The 23,321-nt window shown below is 36.8% G+C and overlaps 1 protein-coding gene across 1 annotated transcript in view; it reads left to right on the top strand.

Annotated features, from left to right (window-relative positions):
* The first annotated feature begins 4,505 nt into the window (after nucleotides 1–4,505).
* Nucleotides 4,506–23,321, top strand: part of agap3 (ArfGAP with GTPase domain, ankyrin repeat and PH domain 3) — a 179,448-nt gene continuing 160,632 nt past the window's right edge. Inside the window, exon 1 of the mRNA XM_059535218.1 lies at nucleotides 4,506–5,335. Coding sequence (XP_059391201.1) covers nucleotides 4,969–5,335 — 367 coding nt within the window. The 5' untranslated portion in view covers nucleotides 4,506–4,968. The remainder of the gene's footprint in view (nucleotides 5,336–23,321) is intronic.

The raw sequence follows: 23,321 nt of genomic DNA, 5'->3' as shown, positions 1-23,321 counted from the left end.
GTTATTTTTGTTGTCTTTATTATTCGCCATGACCTACAATTGAGTAAATCAGTCTGAATTTATAGTCATTGTTGCTATTGTGATATCTATATCCCAATATTCAAATAAATTGTAGGCCTAATATAAGTAATACATTTATCTTACATGTAGGCTATAGTCACATTTCTTTAATTTTGCCATTTTAGTTTGTTCTAAGTAAACTAAACTGTTAAGACATACAGATTTAAATGTTATTGATTATTTCATTGAATATTTGACTTTATATTTTGCATCAATTATTTTTTCTAATAGCAAATACATTCTGTAAAAATCAGATGACAGCTCAACTTTGCCCCATCATCTTATAAGTAAATTAATATTTTCATTACTGGATTTGTCAGATGCTTTTATCCAAATCGACTTACAATGCACACTCTCTGTCTTTCTTTCCCCCTGCTGTTCAGGGACGCTATTGGCATTGCTTAAATTATTGAAAAAAAATTGAATAATTTTTGAAAAATATTTTTACATTAATTCATTTATTGTAATTTCAGTGAAAGAAAATATAGATATAGAAATTAAGATACACTTCTATATTATTAAATATATAAATATTTAATAAGTATATTATTTCAGATGTATTTTTTTACATTTAAATCTTCACAACAAAAACACAAACAAACAAAAAAACTAAATCACTTCTTTTTCATTTTAGACTGACTGTTCAACTTGTCAGAAAGACATGAGGCTGAATATGATTAAATATAGAAATATTTAATAAGCATTTTTTTTGGCATTTAGGTCTTTTACTCCATTAAAACTGAAGCCTGCTTGGGATTACATTATATTATATTCATGTCAAATCTGTCTGCCTCGTGCTTTAGGGGACTTCTTGGCTAAAACAGGATGGAATCCATTTTGAAAGTGATGAGGACCTGTGAGCCATTGCTTTGTATTCTAGACATTCATAATAGTGTCAACTATTTTCTGGAATGTGTTTTCTGATGTGCTTACTACTCTCATAGTGCAAACACCTTTATTGTGCTGCAAATGAAAGTGTTATCAGCAACTGTTTCAATAAAAATGCCATCTGTACTGCACCGTAACACATGTAACAACCAACCTGGTAACAACCTGTACCTGTTACTTCACTAGAGACTTTATAGGCCAGTGCAGTTTAGTGTAATGGATGGATGGATGGACATATAAATAAACAGACAGATAGTCGGATAGATAGATAGATAGATAGATAGATAGATAGATAGATAGATAGATAGATAGATAGATAGATAGATAGATAGATAGATAGATAGATTTTATTTGGAGGTTGATATCTCACTGCAAAATAGATACAGTGAACCGCAATAAACTGACACACACAGTGCTGAGCTGATTTCAAAAGCAATACTGTTGCATTAAGATGCTAGATTTCTTTTCACTAAAGTTTTTTTTTTTTTTACGAACAAATAACACAAGCCTGAAAAATTATACTGAACACACATACACATATATACCTTGAAAAACAAAAGATGCAGGAAATGTTCTAGTAATATCAACAAACAAGGCAAAGTTCTGTCCATAAACTAACAAAGATGTGGGGAGCACAACTAGAACCTGAAGACGAAAGTATTAAAAATCTGACAAGATGCTTGGATGTGGTCAGTCAGTTATTCAAGATAAACATATTATATATTTTTTTTATCTATGAGGAGTAGAGAGGATCAGTAACGTTATGGTTCAAGTACACATCTTTAGTAGTTTTTCCTCAGGACAAATGTGTGATAAAAGTGGGCAGAACATATCTTACAGTTCCCCATTTGACCAATAGATGGAGACCCACTACTTTGAATCGCTCTGAACTGAGTCGCTTGCTCTTAGTGAAGCTTGCCAATCAATCTCTGGACAGAAGTCTCCACTGGATTGCACCATTCTAGCTTGACAAATCCCATGTCTCCCCTCCCTCAGCTGCATCTAAAGAGATTAATCCCAAATATATTTCATAACCGGTACATTTGAATACAGAATCATTTGAAAATTACCATAATCTTTCCCTCTGGATTAACCCAGTAACTATTAATAAGGGCTACTGGCTATAACTAAGGCTATTTCCTGGGTGTCCCTTTAATGACAGTCAGCAGGGAGTTTAGTTCTTTTGATGAACTGCTTCCTTTCAGTTTCTTCATTCTAGAGCTTATGAAGCTCAAAGATGATGCAAAAAATGACTCCGAGATTTGGGTTCAAATAAGGCTGAAAAATGTTCAGTGCTTTATTGCCTGAATCTCATAAGTGTTGTGTAACTTCTTGCATGATCAGTGCAATATCAGCATTTTTCAGGGGATGTTAGAACGCTGAAAGTCATAAGCAGTTTTTATCTAAAGTGGGTCTGCTCTTAGATTCATCTGCACTGAATCTCCATTATCGTATAATTAATAAAGCTTGGTGAATTTTATTCTCACTAGTTTCAAGTGAGAATATTTTAATGATGCAAGATTTCTCTCAAGATCAAAGGAAAGGTTCATGGTAAAATGGAATATGAATAAAGCCCACAGAAAATATCTCAAGTTCAGATGTCTCAGACTACTTACAGAGATGTTTTTGAATATTGCAGATTAGACACAAAATAATAAATTAGTCTCAGTTGTTAAAATAACATCATATTCTGTATATTGTTATGTGTGCAGATTTCAGCTGTTGAAGTCTTATTGTTCATTTCGTTCTTGATAAGTGATAGAAAACGTCAACATGAAGCGAATTACATCACAAACCCTGTGGAACTGAGATGCAGAGATTGTGTCGATTTTAATCACATTACAAAATGAACCATAATAAGTGACTCAATAGAAAGTGAAACTGAAGTGACATTCAGCCAAGTATGGTGACCCATACTCAGAATTTGTGCTCTGCATTTAACCCATCCGAAATGCACACACACAGAGCAGTGAACACACACACACACTGTGAGCACACACCCGGAGCAGTGGGCAGCCATTTATGCTGCGGCGCCCGGGGAGCAGTTGGGGGTTCGATGCCTTGCTCAAGGGAACCTAAGTCGTGGTATTGAGGGTGGAGAGAGAACTGTACATGCACTCCCCCCACCCACAATTCCTGCCGGCCCGGGACTCGAACTCACAACCTTTCGATTGGGAGTCCGACTCTCTAACCATTAGGCCACGACTTCCCACATTTAACAAGAACCATTAGAACCATTTAACAAAACAGTGTGAAGATCTCCCCAAAGCCCAGGAAGAAACAATCGATACTGACAGTATTAGGAGGTTAAACTGCAACATCTTGGTTATTTACCCATCCAATGGTTATTTAATGCTGTGAAAGTTTTAACATCACAAATGATAAACAATTTTATCCATAGGATTTTCCTATTAAAAATATGGTTTATACTACACCATGTTATTTGAACACATAGTATGACAGATCCATATATTCTAGCATTAATATAAAATTAAATGACCATGATAAATGAATAGCAAACATTCAATACCATAGTATTTATCTGATAGCATGGTAACATGACAGTACTTCAAAGCAAGGATTAAACTTGTTAGAATAAATGCTAGAGGATGCCCTGATACTGTTTTTACAGTGGACAGAGAATCACATCTCTATTTGAATCAAACCCAACAATAACTGTGTCAAGCCTGAGATGTAATGTCTGTTATAGCTATTGTAAATTATGGTCTTTTAATATCGTTAAGGCTGTAACCCTCGATCAGACACGGCAGTCACTGAATCTTGTTGTGTGTGTCTGTGAAGGACTGAACAATTATAAGCATTAAACTGTCAAGAAAAATATCTGGTTACATAATACTGAAGCATCAATCGCAGTATACCAACACCACCTAAACATCCAATCGAATTTCACTACCCCCCATTTCAAGAACAGTTACGTGATGTGTGACGTCGCAGTAGTGATGTCCGAATCGTTCTTCTGAACCGAATCTTTGTGATGATTTGGTTTAGACGACTCACAAAGCGTTTGTAAATCACTGTACAGGACTTAAATAGCACTGGGAGATAGGAAGATTAATAAACGGTATACTATATTTCATAATTAAAGCTAATTTACTATTAATACAGGGAACAATGTTGTTAAAATGAACAAAACATTTTAAATGAAAGCTGTGAGAATCAAAACAACAGTGGGAGTCTGATATAGAAACATCAGTAGGCCACAACCTTTTAAAAATGCTTGTTTTAATAATACAAAAATAAAATAAATGAAAGGCATTTCTGTGTGAGCGGTGTTTCAAATATTGCTAGGTGCTTTAAAAAAGACAATGGACATTTCTGAGTGCGAAATATCCCTACACAGACAGCACCTTAAGGTGTAGCTATAAACAGTGATATTATTGTAGAAATGAATGTAACATGCAGCGAAGGGGTTCTGGAAACGCTTTTGAGCGATAACTAGAAAGAATCGGACATTCGACTCTTCGAACAGGTTCACTAAATGAACAGATTCGCTAAAAGATTCGGACTTTCCACATCGGAGACTCGGAGTGGATGGAGGTGGGGGCCGGGGAGGGACTTCTTGGACCAAAAAGAGGATTCAAACGTGTTTATGAGTTTAGTGTAGAACTGTCGCATTCAGTCAGTCAATGGACTCGGACGCATTGCGATAACCGGCCTCATTGTGTTCGCTTCAGGCTGGGAAGCAAAACAGAGAGATATTCGGTCCAGAAGATCTCCCCAAAACAAAGGTGTGTCCATCTGAAAGACATTCATTGTCAGAAAAGGACAGGACACGCGCAAAAGAGCGAGCTCGTCGCTGGGAACAATGATGCTGATTGAAGTTTTGGTATTATGAGCAAGGCGCGTGGATTGTTGGAAACCCATTGATGCGTCATATATAGTTGTTCTTCTCATTCTTAACTAGATTACAGTGTGCAGCACGGATTCCTCGCGCGCTCTCCAAAGCATTCCAAACGCGGCGTTTCTATTATTCCTTGAGCGGTTCACAGATCCACAACGATGAATTACCAGTCGAGCGTCCCGGTCTCGGTGTCAGTGTCCGGGATCTCCCAGCAGTCCCAGCCCACCATGCCCACCCCGGGTTCGGTACCGGCACCGGTGCCGGTTCCCACGGCTCAGTTCGGATCTGGATCGTCCGGGAGCTCCGGGGCGGGTCAGTTTGGCTCGGGAACCGTATCGGGCCCTGCAGCGCAGTCCGGCGCGTCGGGCTCCCAGTTCGTTTTATCCAACGCAGCAGCCATCAGAGCCGAGATCCATCGGTTCGAGTCCGTCCACCCGAACATTTATGCAATATACGACCTGGTCGAGCGCATCGATGACCTGGCCCTCCAGAACCAGATCCGCGAGCATGTGATCTCCATTGAAGGTAAGCGTATTAAAAGATGCCACAATGAAACATTGTATTGTCTGTCAGTGTAAAGACAGAAGCAGATGGTGCGTGAAACCTAGGCGACATAAATGAGTGTATATCCCTAATCATAATAATTAGGGGCTACTGATATCCAGGGACCACCAACATGACTTGTGATCACTAAATATGCATTACAATATTTTAATGTGGAATTTGCTGTTCATTTGAGTTGTGATACCAGTTTCACAAAATAGGTTTGATTTGCTTTGAAAAGCATACATAATACAGCTGATGTTTACACTTTCTTTAGTTGGATTGTTTGGGAATGAAGAGCCCAGTTCTTACATAACCACGAGCTTCCAAAACAGGTCATTGTAAATTAAATTGTATATCAAAGATTTGTGGCTCTTAATATTGACATGCCAGTCAGATTTGATTTTCACAGTGGATCTTAATGCAGATTTGATTGTTTCATTAGAGGCTCTTCTGGACCATGCTTTCCAAGGTTCCTCTCACCTACTATTTGTGCATCAGTCATTCTTTGGTTAAAGTGAGTTTTTCACTCTATTATGTCAAAGACATTTACTCTGAATCCCAAGTTTAACCATTTTTTTTTACAACACATCTGTCCTATTGGATACCATATTAATGGCTTTGAAGATAAAAGCTGATGGTGCATGCAAATAAGACAATCTATGACGTCACAAATGAGTGTATTGTGAGGACTGGCCATTACTGATCTACAGTTTTAATGATTAATGGGCCACTTGATGGCCGTGAACCACCAAGAAGATTCTGATCGCTAAATATGCAATAAAAATCCTGCAATGCATGCTGATAAACTGGCTGTTAATATGAATTGGGAATTAGTTTAATGTAAATGGTCTTTATGTTGTCTGATATGCTTTGAAATAGTCTTGGATTACAGACAACATTTAGTCGGATTATCTGAAGAGCAGAGATCTTACATAACTATGAGCTTCCAGAACGACTGCTCAATTTGAGTACGTGCATGCACATCAAAGATTTGTATTAATATTGACTCACCAGTCAGATGTGATTTTAACAGCAGATCTTAATTTAGATGTGATTGTTTCATGATGAGCAGCTCTTCAATTTGTCAGCATCAGTCTCCGATAAAATGGGCTTTTAGCATCATAAACATCATTATGTTAAATACATTGACTCTGACTCCCAATTTTTACTACAGACCCGACCCCTTGACTCTCATATTAACGGTCAGGTTGAGAGTTCAGATTAGATGAGCTTTAGTCACAGGTTATTTAAATGCAAAACCATTGCTGTTACAGTCACATCACTTCTAGAATTGCAGGATATTACAGAATCCTCTCATACAGTCTTATCATACCGTTTATATACCGTCTAGTATTTCTCAGTTATATGACCATGCTTCAATGCTGAAACACTATAAATGTGAATAATAACATTTATGTTCAAAGATTAATGGGGAGATGATTGATGTATTCTATAATAAATAGTGGTTTCATATAAAATGAGATGATTGTGAATCTCAGATTTGGTGAGGCTGTAAACTGGGACGTTCTTCTGTAACTCCGTGTTCATTTTACCGTTGAGAAATGGACATGGAGAAATTTCTGGATGAGCGGACACCCTTTCGAGGGGGTGACTCTGAGTGCTAGAGTTTGCCTTTTTGGTATGTGGGTGTGAGTGAGAGCCTGGGTTATGTGAAAGCTGATGATATATTGATATGAAATAGCAGCACAGAGCAAATCGATGGATGCTTTTCTAAAATAATATCGCTATGTATTCCATATAGAGTAGGCAGGTTGGAGATAGCATTTCAGTGAGGGGTTGACAATATTGTGAGTTGTATTGTAGGCCAGAAGCATTGTAATTCAGACAGTACCTCTTTATTGCAGGATATTAGTGTAGATCTTCATCTTTCACTGTGGAGGGTGTAAATAATCTGTGTTAATAGTATTATCCAGCTAATCCTCTTTACTTGCGCTAGGGTTAAGGAGCAGCCCTGGCTCTGGACCAGCAAACCGGTGATTTTTAACTAAGTATGATTGAGTCATTTACACTGTGAATAATATCCAGCTTAGCCCTCCTGTCATTTGACCAAGAGAGGATCTTTTTTTACTTAAAATGCGAGTTAATGGTATCACATTGGTGTAAAACCTACTGACTTTGTTCCCTCGCACAGGGTTTAACTAATTCCTAGCAAAAAATGTATAATATTTCTACTTTTCTTGGTAAACCCCCAACCCACCCTACACTTGTGGTGTTCCTGGTCAAAAATGACCATCCTACAAAACATTGCTTACATTTCTTGTTGTATTATTACCAAATATTGGATTAATTCTTTATATGAGTTTGTTTCTTTAAATTCGCATAGGTTTGTGTTTCTTCTTGCAACTGATTGGTTGTGGGTCTCATTGACCTGTCATTCTCAACCAGGAAGCTAAATTAGGTAAAGGTGTCTGTGCAAGTCATTGAGTTAAATATAAAATAATTTAATGAACATCGCCAAAATTATCCACAAATAATGCTTTCTTACTCAAAAATGGAGGTGCATTAGCTCAGATCCATGAGGACTATGATCAATCAGTTGTTGGCTGTATAAGTCATTTCATTGAGATAAAGAAATGGAAAACTTATGTTGCCATTTTCCAGAAACTTTTCAGTTTTTTTTGTGTTTCTTTTGTTCCAGACCTGAAATAACCTTGCCCTCTCAGACAAACACTAGTTACCCTTTTTTACTGCAAATGCCAGTAGCGACCAGTGTCAATCACCTCTGGTTGATGCTGACTCAACCGGCCTGTAAAGAAATCCTCAGAAAGCTTGTAACACATGTGAGGTCTTGATGTTGCCATGGAAAATCATAATTGCAATGTATCACTTGATGTATCACAGAACGTCTGGCCTATACAACGGAGGCGTCTTATGCTTATCTCCAGCTTGCTGACCAATACTTGTGGTGTAAGTGTTGAGAATATCTCCTCACATGTTAATAACTGATTTGGATTGGTTTGGATCTAAAAGCAGATGGAACATATTTATTAGTTTACATTAGCATTAGTTGTTGTGCCCTTGACTACTGGATGTTTTATTGAACGAAATAAATCAAATTATGGCAATCAACAGCTGATGACAGGATAAATATTGATTTGGTCATTTTGCCATTAGTTGATTCATCCAGTGCAATGCAAATCCTCTGTTGTATGCGAGTGAATGGAATACTACCTTTACTATTTCAGCAGTACGTATGCATATTATATGCAAATTTGTCTGTATGCATTTACATACTAAAGATTCTAAAATGTGGAGAAGGGAACAAAAGGCACCACATGCAATACTGCTAAACTTTACTTTCCATTTCCAGCATGGCGAATGAACCAGAATTAGTGTAATCTGCAATGCATCCACTTTATTTGATTAGCTGTAAAAAAAAAAAAAAAAAATTGTTGATTTGTACACATTTCCAAGATAAATAAAGCAAGCACATAATTAGATGATGTTTCTGAGTTTACTTTTATTTAGAAACCGGCTTCTTTAATTAAACTGTTCAAAATGTTTATGAGCATAAAGAAATAAAAAAGTGATTAAAAAGTCCCTGAATTATCATTGGAATGTAGAGGGGGAAATAAATGCTGTGTGTATAACAGTATGTGATTGTTTCTTGCATAATGCATTTTTAATTATATATTTTATTTTTATAAAAATAGTATACAGTTTTCATTCCAAACAGTCATCTGCTAGAATAGTGACCGTCCTTTATCTTTACTGGTTCAGGTCTATTCTAAAAGGTTTGGAAACTAGTCAATCTGATTTAATCTTAGCTGGAGGAAATATAGCTATACTTTAAGACTGTCTGTGAAGTCCAGCTTGAAGTGCATTGTGCTTTGGGAATTAAAAATCTGCCTCCATCTGTCAAATACTCTTGTATCTTTTATGTATGCATGTTCAGTTATTAGAGAACACAGAAAGTTAATGTGATTTTACAGGTTTCGTAAAAGAGCACAAATCTGTCCAATTGTGTATTTCTTTTTAGCTGTGATAAAGCTTATCAGCAATTCATCAAAGCAATTACACACTCAAGCACAAGATGCCTCTAGGCAGAAAGATGTGTTTTCTTTGCTTCTCTTTCACCTCTGTCATGCCCCTTTGGTTATATTATTTACATGGTATTTACATAATCCTCCTACATTTTATGTCAGTATCCTAGAAAATATAAAGCATGTCATGCCACTCACATCACAAACAGGATTAATTGCAGTTATTGGTAATCTATGACAATGCAAAGCAAGCACATAGCAACACCCTAGCAACTTCATGGTGACAAAATACTTTGACTGTTTCTTAGCATATCATTTTTTAGGTGGTGCAGTGTTGCTATTATTGATTTATAATTATTTTTCAGAATTAGTCTTTTTTTTTTCCCCCTACGTGCTTTCTAGCCATCATAGTCACTTGGGACAGCTTCCGAAAAAAGGGGAAATGTAATTGCTGTTGTTTTTATGCTGCTATAACTGATGCCATATCAGCACATTTTCTGACTTGATCTCTGCCGCAGCGATGCTGTGGCCGTTCTTTCACTTTAATTCTTTTTGTCAGCGTTATCTGAACGACCTTCAGCAGATGTTCACTGGTGTTTACAGAATTATGAATTCAATGTCATCAGGGTCTAAATGAAACCACAGTGCAAAATGGAGATGAAGTTAAAATCAAAAATGAAAAAACTGTCCTTTATTTACCCTAAACCTGTATGAGTTGACATAAAAGAACATATTTTAAAGTAAAATGTTGATAGCCAAACAGTTGCTGGTGGCCATTGACTTCCATAGTAGGAAAAAAAATACTATGGAAGTTAATGGCTACCAGCAACTGTATGGTTACAAACATAATTTTTTTTAATTTTTTTTTTAAATATCTTCTTTTGTGTTAACAGACGAAAGAAGCTCATACAGGTTTGGAGAAACATGAGGGTGAGTAAATCATGACAAAATGACTTTTTGGTTAACTTTCTCGTTAAAAATTCAAACTGTATGAAAAACGTATTTGCTGATAGTTGCATGTGGGGATATCGCGGGTTTTATTATTGTCCGATTTCCAGAAATTGGGATGGGGGGGGGTTTACAGTGTTCACCTACTGAGAAATATTTGAAGGCTACATGCCATAGTTTTCATGTATTAGTTGATATTTAATATGTAGCATATTGGTTTTGCTGTGGTATTGAATTCATGAAATTCCACTAATATTGACTACTGAAATGTATGGTGATGACCTTGGTGTTCAGTAAAATGTATTTCACATTCACAGGCTTTATGATGGTTTGCTGCTCAAACTGTTATGCAAATTATGTTCCAGCAGTTTGTTTTAAAATGTTTTTTTTTTCTATCACCGTTACACTTCATAAGCCTTGACTAGGATTTTTGAATTTGTAATACTGCACATTATTTGTGCTTTTATGTTAAAAAAAATAAAGAAAATAAAATATTTTCTTTTACTGAAGGCATGCCTGAGAAATTTACATATGCACTGTTTTGTCATAAGCAGCATAAATCTCTATGCGCAACATTCTTGTTCCTTAATTTCGTGCTGTCTGTCTTCCTAGAACCTCCTGAAATTCCTGGAACGGAATCAAATTAAGCTGTTTGACGTTTGCATATGCAGCTTGACATTTTTTTATTGACAACCTGCTGACTGTCATTACGAAATAATTGAAAGTGTTGCCAAAAATATCTTGTTGTGAGTCAGCTCATGCACAAGGCCAAAATGTTTCTTCTCCAAGAGATCCAGTAAGAGTACAAGCAGTGATTTCCTTGTGATGCGTTGCATGCAGAGCGTGAAGTTGCACTAAAGCTGCATGCGCTGCATCACAGGGGAGTTTCCACAGGTATTTTGACTGCAGCGAGGCTTGTGACGCTCTTGCAGAAGAAACTGTCATGTGAATATGCACCTGTGTGTCTGGACTGCAGATACTACTGCGACCGTCCTACGTTATTGCAGCGCGCCTGTTGCTTAGAAACTGGAGCCTTATAGCTTTGCTGAAGATTGGAACAGAACAGGAGTAAAAAAAATCACCTCTGATATTCGCTCTGCTTCTCAAAGCTTGAGGAACAGTGTTTTATGAGTTCGCTCACCACTGATTGTTCCCGTTTTTGTAAGTGAACGCACAATCAATAATTCAGAAAGACTTGCAGGCGGCTTATTCAGTATCTTGTTTATTTCTTTATTTATTTTTTATATTGATGGTTGTGCTTAGGACATTAAAGACGGATTATTTGCCTTCTAAAAAGAAATGTACTCTGGGACTAAAAGCAAGGTTTTGCAGCTGAAACATGGGTTTTCTATGGAAGTGGAGTGTAAGGAAGTGTTGCTATTGTTTGGTGCGTTTGCTGTTATATTAGTTTTGTGGCTTTGTCAGTGTTATTATACTTTAAAACTCAAGAGCAGCCTGCGTGCATTGCAGAGTGGATAAAAAAAAAGAATAGACTAAGAATAATTTAGTTTGTATTCAGAAACATAAGTGATTAGGGCCTTTCGCATCACGGGAACCTTTTCATAGTACTAGAACTAATTGTGGAACCACCCACTTTTTGCCAGAACTGGGTGCGATTTTTAGAACCGCGATAGAAATGCAGGAACTTGTAGCAAATGTAGCACTGCCAGTTGTCGTTGGAGATTCTTAGTCATCCTCTCCGTTCTTTCAATTGCGTTACGTATACGTCAACATTCCATATCCTCCATCCACCTGTTGTTAACGTTGTTCTTTTATTTGTTTTCGTTGTTGAATGCCGGGCACAATTGACGTCGCTGTCGCCAGGCTTATGTCCCTTCCTAGTACACACTGTCGGTGCGAATGCAACCCTTGGTACTGGGAAATAGTTTGTGCAAAATCGTACCAGTATTTTAGTACTGTACATATAATTCTGGAACTAAAGAGGTGCGAAAGGCTCTATTGTCAACCAAGGTCCCTTTTTTTATATTTTTAAAATAATTTTCATGAGAATTTGCAGAAAGTGTTTTAGTTATGAGCGTATGACTACTCGAAGAATAAGGTGGAAATGAGCTTATTAAGGACAATTTAAAGTTCTCCAAGTAGGGCTGGGACAACGTCGACGCAAAATATGCGCATCGATTTGTCGACCTGTTTTTATTTCTCTAAAAAACGTTTGCAAAACGTTTACCTTATGTGCGCTGAATATACGCGATGGCCGGATCAACATTCTGTCCAACGTTATATAACCAATCCAGGGGTTTTTCTGCATTGATCTTTTTTTTGGCGGCTGTCAAAGCCTTATTTGATCGGTGAGTGACAGTGACAGGGCGCGTACGAGAGAGAGCCCCGGCTGCGCGCGCACTCACAGTCTTCAAACTACACGAGGGCTTCTTGCTCTCTCTCTCCCTCGTGCATATTAATCAAAATCATTAAACACGATAGAAAAAGGGTGAAACGCCCAAGTTTCACGCGCGCTCGCGCACTCACAGTCTTCAAACTACACGAGCGCTGTCTTGCTCTCTCTCTCTCTCTCTCTCTCTCTCTCTCTCTCTCTCTCTCTCTCTCTCTCTCTCTCTCTCTCTCTCTCTCTCTCTCTCTCCCTCTCTCCCTCTCCCTCTCCCTCGTGCATATTAACCAAAATCATTAGACACGATAGAAAAAGGGCGGAACGCCAAAGTTTCACGTGGAGCATTCTGAGATTTTTTTTTTTTTCTACATGACCGGCTGGCTCCCACTGTTAATTTTTATTTTTTGGAAAAGCACTCTCTGTATTAGCTTAAAGCCCTCAAGTTTACATTGGTTACTGTATTCTTTCAATTGCTCTAAACAAGTATTTTGGGTGAACTTTTTTATTGAATGCTAGACATCAAGTTGTTGTTATTTTCATCTGAAAGAAGAACTTTTTTTCATTAAGCAAGGCCTTATGTGTTCAGTAAGCTTGTTTCAGTAAGCTATGTGTTTTCAAGGCTTCAAGGTTTTATTGAATGCTATCTCTATACAAGTGCAAAGTAATGCATTCTTAGTCAGTCTTTTATTTTGTAATTTTAAGAGCAATAAACATATATTGCAATGTTAAAGAATTCATGTTTTTTTCATTCAGATATGTAAATCAACATGTATAATTTGTTAGCAGTCAATTAATGGGGAGATAATCGAAATCGAATCGGTCTGAAAAATTAATCGTTAGATTAATCGATGCATCGAAAAATAATCGCTAGATTAATCGTTCAAAAAATAATCGTTTATCCCAGCCCTATCCATGAGAAATCTACCTCTGCTCTGTCTTAAGGATAATCTCTGTCTTCATTTTTCATCTTTGCTGTTGTTAATTGCGAGTGATCACCATTCAGTCTGTGCATCTGTGTCAGCTCTTCACCGAAGAGATTGTCTTGGAACAAGACACGTTGGCGACGTCAATAGAAAATCCAAAACAAAAGCGTTATTCTTCACTCCATTGGACGGTCTTCTTGGAATCTGATGGATTTTTTCAGATCCACGTGGTTTAATCTCAAAAGCTCTCTGTCAGAAAGCTTCTGATGCTTCTGGAGTCTCTCATTCGGCGGTTCAGTCCCACCCTGGACTTGGTGCACTCTGGATGCTCCGAGCCTCCGAGGTTGCAAATGTGAGAGGTCACAGGTCAAAAAGCTACTCGTAAAGAGGATCTTTTCATAGCAGGGAAACTCTGAAGCCACGGCCTATCTCTGGAACATAATGTAGGCCATTGTTCCCACTACACAAAGGTGCTCTCTCCGCTTGTTTGCAGGCCTTTTTTTTTTTGCTTCTCTTAAGTGAACACACATGTTCTGCTTCACAGAAAAAGCCAGGGGACTGTGTTTTGGTTGTGGTCAAGGGATCATCTGCGGAAGAGGCGCTCTCTCTAGTCCAAACTATTGAATATACACTTTATTTTTCTGAACATCACTATTGCACCCTTGAGCAAGAGTGTTAATTCTATTTCTAAATTTTAGTTGCTCTATGAGGACTATGACAATGAGGCTTTGTTCCTTCTATACCTCTAACGAGTGCATATTAGTATTAAAATACACCGTTTAGGCATAGATAAGGTACAAAGGTGTACCTTTTAAGGGTAGGGCCTACTAAATGTAAAAAAAATTATTTGTTTAGATAGTTTTATGCCAAATTACTACTTATATTCCATGTTCAATACAAGTTAAGCTCAATCAACGGCATTTGTGGTGTAGATTACCATCCCAAAATTTTCAAGTAGGGTTGTGCGATAGTGACAAAAAATTATATCTCTATATTTTCTGTAATTTTGTTGATAACTGTATTTTTGCTGAGCATGTTATTGTGCTGGTATTTTGGCAGGATTAGGACTGCTGTGGACAGCTCTCAGACTCTCAGAGCTTTTGATATTCTTTATATTCTGTGTGGTGAATAGTGTGCAGGAGAAACAGAAATGAACCTTTCCAATAAGTTTAAACAGATTTTTTACCTGTAATAAGCAATTGGGCATTTATACCTTTTATAAGGCCAAATGTTTTCCCAACCTAATTAAATGTTTGCATCATATTTTTTGTCAAATAAATAATTTAATCAATAAATTTAAATAGTACAATACTATAGGTCTGTTACCAATCAAATGTAATCAGTATCAACTATTTTAGTTTTATAAAAACGGTTTGACTGCGGCTTTGTTTGAAATTATTTTCATTGACAAAATAGAGCAAAAACAAGAACTTGTGTCTAAAATGCAAGTCAATTAATAGTAACATCTTATATTAACATTTTATGTTTTATAAAGTCAGTATTATATTTGCAATTGTACTGATATTTGGAGAAAAAACTTTTTTTTTTTTTTTTTATATACAGAGGCGCTGCACTATTAACGCTATTAACTATATCTGATGATTCAAATAGAAAAGACATAAAAGTTTACAGGGGAATATTTGTTGGAATTCTAAATGTATTTTAATAGACTAAATCATAAAGTGAAACCTTAAATGTGCTTGTGCTGTAGTCTAACACATCTCATAGTGAATGTGTGCACTCTCTGGGTGTGCATTTGTCTAGTTGTTGTGATATACTCAATAATGTCAAATCACATTTAGTTTATACAACGGTTACGATATTAACGTAGACGATATCTATCACACACCCCTATTTTCAAGTAAAAAATTGAAGTTATGGTTGTAAAGATGAATTGAACTAACAAAAATGGTTAATAAGCAGTTATTCGCATTAAGATCATGCTATCATGCATATCATACACGTCTTGTGGCTGTACTGTTGGAACAGTGACTTTTTTTAACGTTTACAGATTTAGCCCCATTTACTTGCAATGTAAGTGTCTTACTGTAAACCAGGAGGGACAAGTGGAAATTAATTTTGTGGTAATCAACATGCTATAAATGCTGTCGGTTCAGCTTGAACCTGAAACATGACCCCCATTGATGCTAGATTTGATTGCAACTGTTGTAGGTTTTTCTCAGGAATTTTGCTAAGCTATTTTGAGTGTAGGATATGACGCTGATCTGCGATCTTCTCACCAAGTTATGGAGGTGATGGATCTGACTTTGTATAAGTACAGCCGAATAGGCATCTGGACCAGAACAGTACGCCTCATCTCCGGTGCCAGCGTGGCTGCTGAGTAGCAGATGGTCTGTGACATGAGAGGAGGGTTTGGAGAACAGGGACTGAAGCCTGCCAAAGACCCCGGTTCTCCTCGCTGTTAGGATCGACACATTCAAACAAACACACACAACACAGTGGAGACCATCTTATTTGTATCTACACATGCTTACAAAGGCTTTTCATTCATTTGGGATCATCCAGGCGTACGCCAACAGGTCCCCTGGTTTGCCCAGCGGTGGGTGCCACCTGGTTGGATACGGATCCCCGTGACGCAGGCTGAACCACAAGGGCACGACTGCCATACAGTCCGGAAGAGATATTCACACAGTTCTGGCTCCTCTTCACGAATTCACCCCCGTCCTCCAGCATTAGTACGGCCTTGGAGAAATGCAGTGCGCCATAAGTGGAAGCAGGAAGTAGAATAGCTCCACGGCATGTGCCATCGAGCATATATCGTCCTGTGCAGGGACTTCAGACCTGCACAAGTTAAATTGAATTTATTAATGGCAATTCTAAAACAAGGTCATGTCACAGTTTTTCACTCATACGTCAGTCAGCTTTCAAGGACATCCTTTTTTGGCTCTGGAAGCAGCTCTTTACCTACTTGTCTCTGCTTGAGGCAGGAAGTGTGCGTTGAGTGGAGGTTGTGTTAGTAAACTCCGCTCAGCTTGTTTTCCTCATGGTTTGATGGATCTATTTGGAGTACCGAGCACTCGGCTGTCGCTTTTGGCTCTTGTCACATATACACACACGTTTTTCCCATGAGCACTTGGTTTTTGAAGCAAAGGCCCATAGACCATCAGAAGCACTTGCGCAAAGTGATACTCTTGTGTGCAGAAGAATCACCTGTTTAGGGTGATTCATTAGTAAATACCTGTAATGATGCGTAGTTCATAGGGTTTTCTGTTGTAAAGAGTTCTTTCCAAAATCCCTTTTACAAGCTACTCTTTCCAGCAGTTAACTGTTAATTGAGCTCTCTCTCATACATACTGCTAGAAAGTCGGTTCGGTTCATTCTAAACAGTTCTCTTTTTATATAATATTGCAAAGTCTGATTCATTTTAGTGATTTGGTTCATTCCAAATGGTTCTGTCTATCATACATAGTGTTGGAAAGTCTGACTCACTTTAGTGAATCAGTTCATTCTAAACTGTTCTTCTCTCTCATATGGAGCATTGGAAAGTTTGATTCATTATACTGAATCACTTCATCCTGAACAGTTCTCTCTCATATAAAGTATTAGGAAGTCTGATTCCTTGTAGTGAATCTGTTCATTCTAAATTGTTCTATCTTTCATATGAAGTATCGGAAAGTCTGATTTGCTACAGTGAATTGGTTCATTCTAAACTGTTCTATCTCACAAATGAAGCATTGGAAAGTGATTCATTTTAGTGATTTGGTTCATTCTAAACTGTTCCCTCTCATATGGAGCATTGGAAAGTCTGATTCATCATAGCGAATTGGTTCAGCCTAAATTGATCTTTTTCTCATATGTTGGATTGGATAATGTGTCTTGTGTTATATTGTTATGATACATTTTATTATAGTACAAATTATATTGTAGTTCTGTTTAGTGTAAATTCGATAAGTGATATTGAAATCTTCATTTATTCATTCAGATCCCTTGCTTTTGTGTCAGAAATGCTCTGTTTAAATTATAATTCATAGCATTGGATAGTTATATATTTAAAAATGAAAATGAAATGGCTTCGATGCAGGTAGCTACACTACATTCTACTATCAAATAGAAGCTAACTTAAGCTAACTAGTTATGTCGTAGCTTGATGAGCTACAGTTTAAAAGTATCTTACTTGACATTGATATGCTACGTGTAGTAGCTTTTTGTTTCTGTTTCTGTTTACTGTTTCTTTCATGTTAGTTTTGCCTATATTCCATTCACACCAACTGTTTACATAAGACCTCTTTATCTATATGTATGTACACACGATCTCTGATTGGGTTATCATGTTAAGCACAAGCCTGGTTCCTGCTTAACTACATCTGTCAGTGTCCAAACCTTGAAAAGACCAAGGTTTTACAGAGGACAAGCCTTTTACACAAAGAGGAATCTTGCATTTGAACTACTTTCTAGGTTTGAGATCAGAAGAAGTGAATGGAGGACCATTAACTAAATCCTGTTTGCAAATCTCAACGATTCTTTCATACAATTGAAAGAAAATCCATTTAACCCACCTGAGCTAATATACTTCCCCTCAAAATTTTGGCGAAGGGATGAGTGAGAATAATCCATCTTCACTTAATGCGATTTAGTGTGAACTAGCGGCCAGTTTCGCTGGGTTGTAAAGAACTTTCCAAGAGCTGTTTTGTGGGTGTCACATGGGGGTGGAGCGGAGGCCTCAGGAGTGGAGTGTTGGCTCTTTACTTTAAGCTTTTGCTGATGACTGTGGGTGTCCGCCTTCAGCACTAAACTGAAATGTGCTTCAAAACCGATCGTTTTGAAAGATATTGCATTAAAGAGGATGCATGTGTTTATCACGCTACTGAGCCTACATGAATGGATCATCTTCACGAACACACATAGAGCCAAAATCTGCCCCGGACAGCAATTCGCTTTTAGATTTTTATCGTCGTAATCCAAGGTTTGGAAATCTGCCACTGTGCGACACGCCCCGTGTTAATGTGTAAACCCCCCATATTGCACTAGGCAATTTTTTTTTCAACCACTCTGTCTTCTTTGGTCAGAGGCCGTGTTTGTGAAGTGATTTGGAGGTGGTTCTCCCCTTGATTCCTGCAGACGGCAGCAGGAGAATGGGTGTCCTTTTGCAAAACCAGCTGGAGCTGAGGGAACAATGCTTGGCACCTCACTGTGAATTCCCTCATTACCCTTCTTCTCTTTTGTTTGTGTGTGTGATGGTGGATTGCGTGAATTTTAATTCCACAGTTTTTTTTTCCTTCTCTTTTTGTCCTGGTTTCAATGAGGTGTTCATTTCAGTTTTGTTTCTTCGGCAGAATACAATTAGAAAAGGCGATTATCAGTTCATGTGACTTTGGGTAGTTTGCTTGTTTTTTGTTAAATTGCTGCTTGGGTAAATTCTATCATGGCAAACAGTATTTTTCTTACTCTTTAGGAGGTTATTCAGGTTATTTACATATAGAACTCTTAAGGTACAGTTGCAAAAACAGACTGTTTTAATGAATAATAGTGAGTGGGTGGAAAATAGTCACATAAACAGTTCCAATCATTCTGTATGTAAGAAAGCTTGACAAACATTATTTAATGGTGGGATTAGCTTTTTTACGCTGCAAATAATTACTTTACAGACTTAATATTTTTTCATATCTTTCAGTATGGGTGCTCAATATAAAAATTCTGATCGATACTGATTTTATGATGTTTCTGATAAGTAACAAATGACATTTATTAGAAAAGAAAATACAATTTATTTGTTTTGTCTTTGTTATTTATTAAAAATAATGATTTCTTAAAATTATATACTTATTTAAAATATGCTATTTTATTAATACGTCAATTTTTTAAAGGACAAAAAAAAAGTAAGAATAAATTCAAAGTGAAAAACTAGTCAAAAGTTTTTTTTTTCATATTTAGATAAATAATTGATCAGTCTGTACGGATCTTTTTAGAGGTGATCTATTATGCTCCTTTTTACAAGATGTAAAATAAGTCTCTGATGTCCCAAGAGTGTGTATTTGAAGTTTTAGCTCAAAATACCCCACAGATAATCTTTCTATAGTGTCCTCAGCAGTTTATGGAGTCTCCTATGTTTGTTGGTGCATCCCGAAACACAACACTTTGTAATGCCCCTTTGGGGCAGAGATTGTATCTCCAGCAGCTACAGCAAGAAAACAGTAATGGTGGACCGCTGCTTCTCACTCAGGGCTGTGTATATGCTAATAGGGCAGAGAGTGTCACAAATAGGCGGACTTCTCCAAGTATGACGTCATAATAAGGAGAAATCTCAAACTGCTCGTTTGCAAAGACTGATTATGATTTATTGGGATTATAAAAACACGAGAGGGTGGATTTTTTACCATTATATACTGGTTGTTTTCACACACTGCAGCCATGCAACTGTTTCGAAAACCTTGTTTGTGATTTTTCATTCTATGGCACCTTTAGGAAAATGCTCTTCAAGAAAAATCTGTTGTAATCTAGTTGTATGCCTTTTAAATTAGTGAAAGATGTTGCTAAAATAATTTTAAGTCCACAATTATTTAATTTTAAATGTTCTGATAAAAATCATAACATTCATTGACACAATGCTCTAATCTATCTAGTCCCAATAAATTGTGCATTCAGAGATGTTTTTGATTAATTTATTAATTCTGCACTAGCATCAATGTGTTGTTCTCTACAACTGGTGCAGACATCTCAGTAATCCCATGATTCAACACATCTGCTCTTTCCTGTGAATATTGAATTCCTGACCTTCCCATGCGTTGTCACAGAGTTGACTGGGGTCTCTTTCTTGTCCCACAGCTGATGTGTATTTTTAGGTTTCTACAATCCTCTTTTCCAGGAAAGCGGCTCTGCTCATCACTTTGGGTGAGCGCTCTTTTGAGAGTAGCAAATGCAGATCAGTGCTGATTTGAGGTCATTTCATGCTTAGTCTTTGTTAGAATTTAGCGTTGGGAGGCTGGACTGAGATCAGGGGACCAGATCTGCTCTTGAGGGAATTGCTGCATGATCTTGTTTGCCTCTCTATTTCCTGTGTTCCCACAATTCTCAATACCTGCCATGCTCCAGTTGTTAGAGGGGCTGGTATGTGTGTATGTATATGTAAAAATATATGTTAAGTATGTATGTATGCATGTATATATGTACTGTATGTATTTATTTATTTAAAGAATAGCCTGATAGAAGGTTCTGTGTTTTTATTTTGTTAAATTATGTGTGCATTTATTTACGCAAAATGAATGTCTAATTATATTTACAGTAATTATATTACATTTTTATTATTTTTATTTTATTTGAGCTTAATACACATACATTTATATAACTGAAAATATGTATTTGGTTCAAAGACAAGATGTGCCATTTTGGTGTTTGCATCAAACTAACTTTACAAAAGTGATTTTATATACACAAAAAGCATAATAAATGCATTTATGAAACTAAAATGTAAAAATACGGGTGAAATAATGTCCAGTCGTCACTCAGCATAATGCATTTTTATATATAAATGAAACACTTATGAAAATATATTAAAGAAAAAGTTATCTTACAAAATTGTATTATATTTTAAATGATTAAAAACTAATGGGTAAAACTTAGTGGTTTGAAGGCTAGTTCCAAAGCTTGGTAAAGATTGAAAATTATATTAAAAATGTTTTATATATATTTGTTGTTTTAAAACCCTTTAAAAATAAATGTAATGAATAAATTAATAAAATATCAATAATATTTAATAATTAATAAGTAATATTTGAATGTAATTTTATACACTCAATTTAATACACATTATATACTTTTATATACCATATTTTTCGGGCTATAAGTCGCACCTGAGTATAAGTCGCATCAGTCCAAAAATACGTCATGATGAGGAAAAAAACATATATAAGACGCACTGGACTATAAGTCGCATTTATTTAGAACCAAGAATTAAGAGAAAACATTACCGTCTACAGCCGCGAGAGGGAGCTGAGCAGCATAGAGCGCCCTCTCGCGGCTGGAAATGGTAATGTTTTCTCTTGTTTTTTTTTTTCTTTGTTCATGTCAAATTAATTTTGATAAATAAGTCGCACCTGACTATAAGTCGCAGGACCAGCCAAACTATGAAAAAAAGTGCAACTTATAGTCCGGAAAATACGGTAAATGAAAAATGTATTATAAAAAAGTATTTATATTATTACTTCTATTATTATTATTTTTATTTCTGTGTTTTCTGCATTTTATGACATTACAAAGTCGTCCAAATGAACAAATGTTGTGAAGTGGAGTGGTAATCCCTGTTGAGTGTGAAGGGAGCGAACACTGAACACTGCAGTAAGGACCCTGCGAATTGGAGCACAGCCTCTCCATCACTTGTATTTTTTTCAGTTTGTCAGGACGTTCAGTCCCTGTGGTATCCACATCTGTAATATTCTCTTTTGCTCCGAGTTCACAGCTATATCCTGCTTGCTGAGAGAGGTGTCATTAAGAACATACTGCTGCTCAGAACATTGCTCCTGATTGTGGATCAGCAGTTTTCTTCATTTAGATGCAAAAGAGCATAGATAAGAGGGAAAAAAAAGACTTTTGTCAGCATTCCTGATATAATACACTGACAGGTGGACTAAAGATGTTTGGGTCAGAATGTGTCTTTTTATTAACCGCATTAATGAATGTTGTAATTCTGTTGAAAATTTGTTTTGAAATACATTACTAAAATATTCGTTTAGTAGTCCAGTAGCCTCATTATATTAAAAAGCAGAGCGTTTTAATTATTTTTTTTGCTGGTTCTTCACGTTTCACATTGACAAAAAGCCAAGAGATTTAATGTTGCCTTGAAAACCTGTTACAAATTGGCTCTGAGAATCTCATAATGAAAAACTGAGAGGTTGGTTGCTTTTGGTTATTCTCTAGCACTGAAAATGCAGAATAACACGTTACATAAGAATACCTGCTGGCAAAACAACATCATCAACAAACACAAAAACACACTGAGAGGCAAACACAAATCAACAACTCCTAGAAAAGGGGGAGCATTTTTCAAACTCGCAAAAAAGTATCCTGGAGGTTACGTGCGAAATATGAGCGAAGTGGCATGTTTGCGGTCATAAATATGAATGAAGTTTCTGATGGTACCCTGTTTAAGGAAGCGGTTACTATGGAGACATTGTAACAAGAAGGACATTAGAGAGCTGCATTGCTGATGTACATGGCGTTTGGAGGTAGAGCGAGGCACGCGGCTGTCATCCGTCTCTGCTTTTCTATCATTTATGGCTTTAGAGCGGTTTATCGATCACCATTTGATCTAGTTGAGTGTGGACTAATTAGATGAGTTGGTTTTTTCTCAGCCGGATGATATAATCATTAGCCAGTCAGGCAGATTTTTTTTTTCTCCGTGAGGAATGTTTGCAATTAGCAGTGTCTGCAGAAGCAGGCATCTCTAGTCTTATTGCTTATGATTGTGTTCTTATCATGGGATATTCATGCAACAGACATGAATGATGGCGAAATCATGGGAATAATGTTGAATGAGTGACCCATGCCATGGATAGAGACCAAAATATCATGTATTTGCAACCATTTATTAATACTTAACTACCCATCAACCCATTTTATTTATATATTATTTATTTACATTTACATTTAGTCATTTAGCCGACACCTTTATCCAAAGCGACTTATAAATTGAGGACCACAGATGCAATCAAAAACAACAAAAGAGTAATGATATATAAATGCTATATCAAGTCTCAGTTAGCTTAAATGCAGTACACGTAGCAAGGGCT

This window comes from Carassius carassius, chromosome 42, assembly GCF_963082965.1.
Source record: "Carassius carassius chromosome 42, fCarCar2.1, whole genome shotgun sequence".
NCBI lineage: Eukaryota > Metazoa > Chordata > Actinopteri > Cypriniformes > Cyprinidae > Carassius > Carassius carassius.
This window is presented reverse-complemented; position numbering and strand designations above follow the sequence as displayed.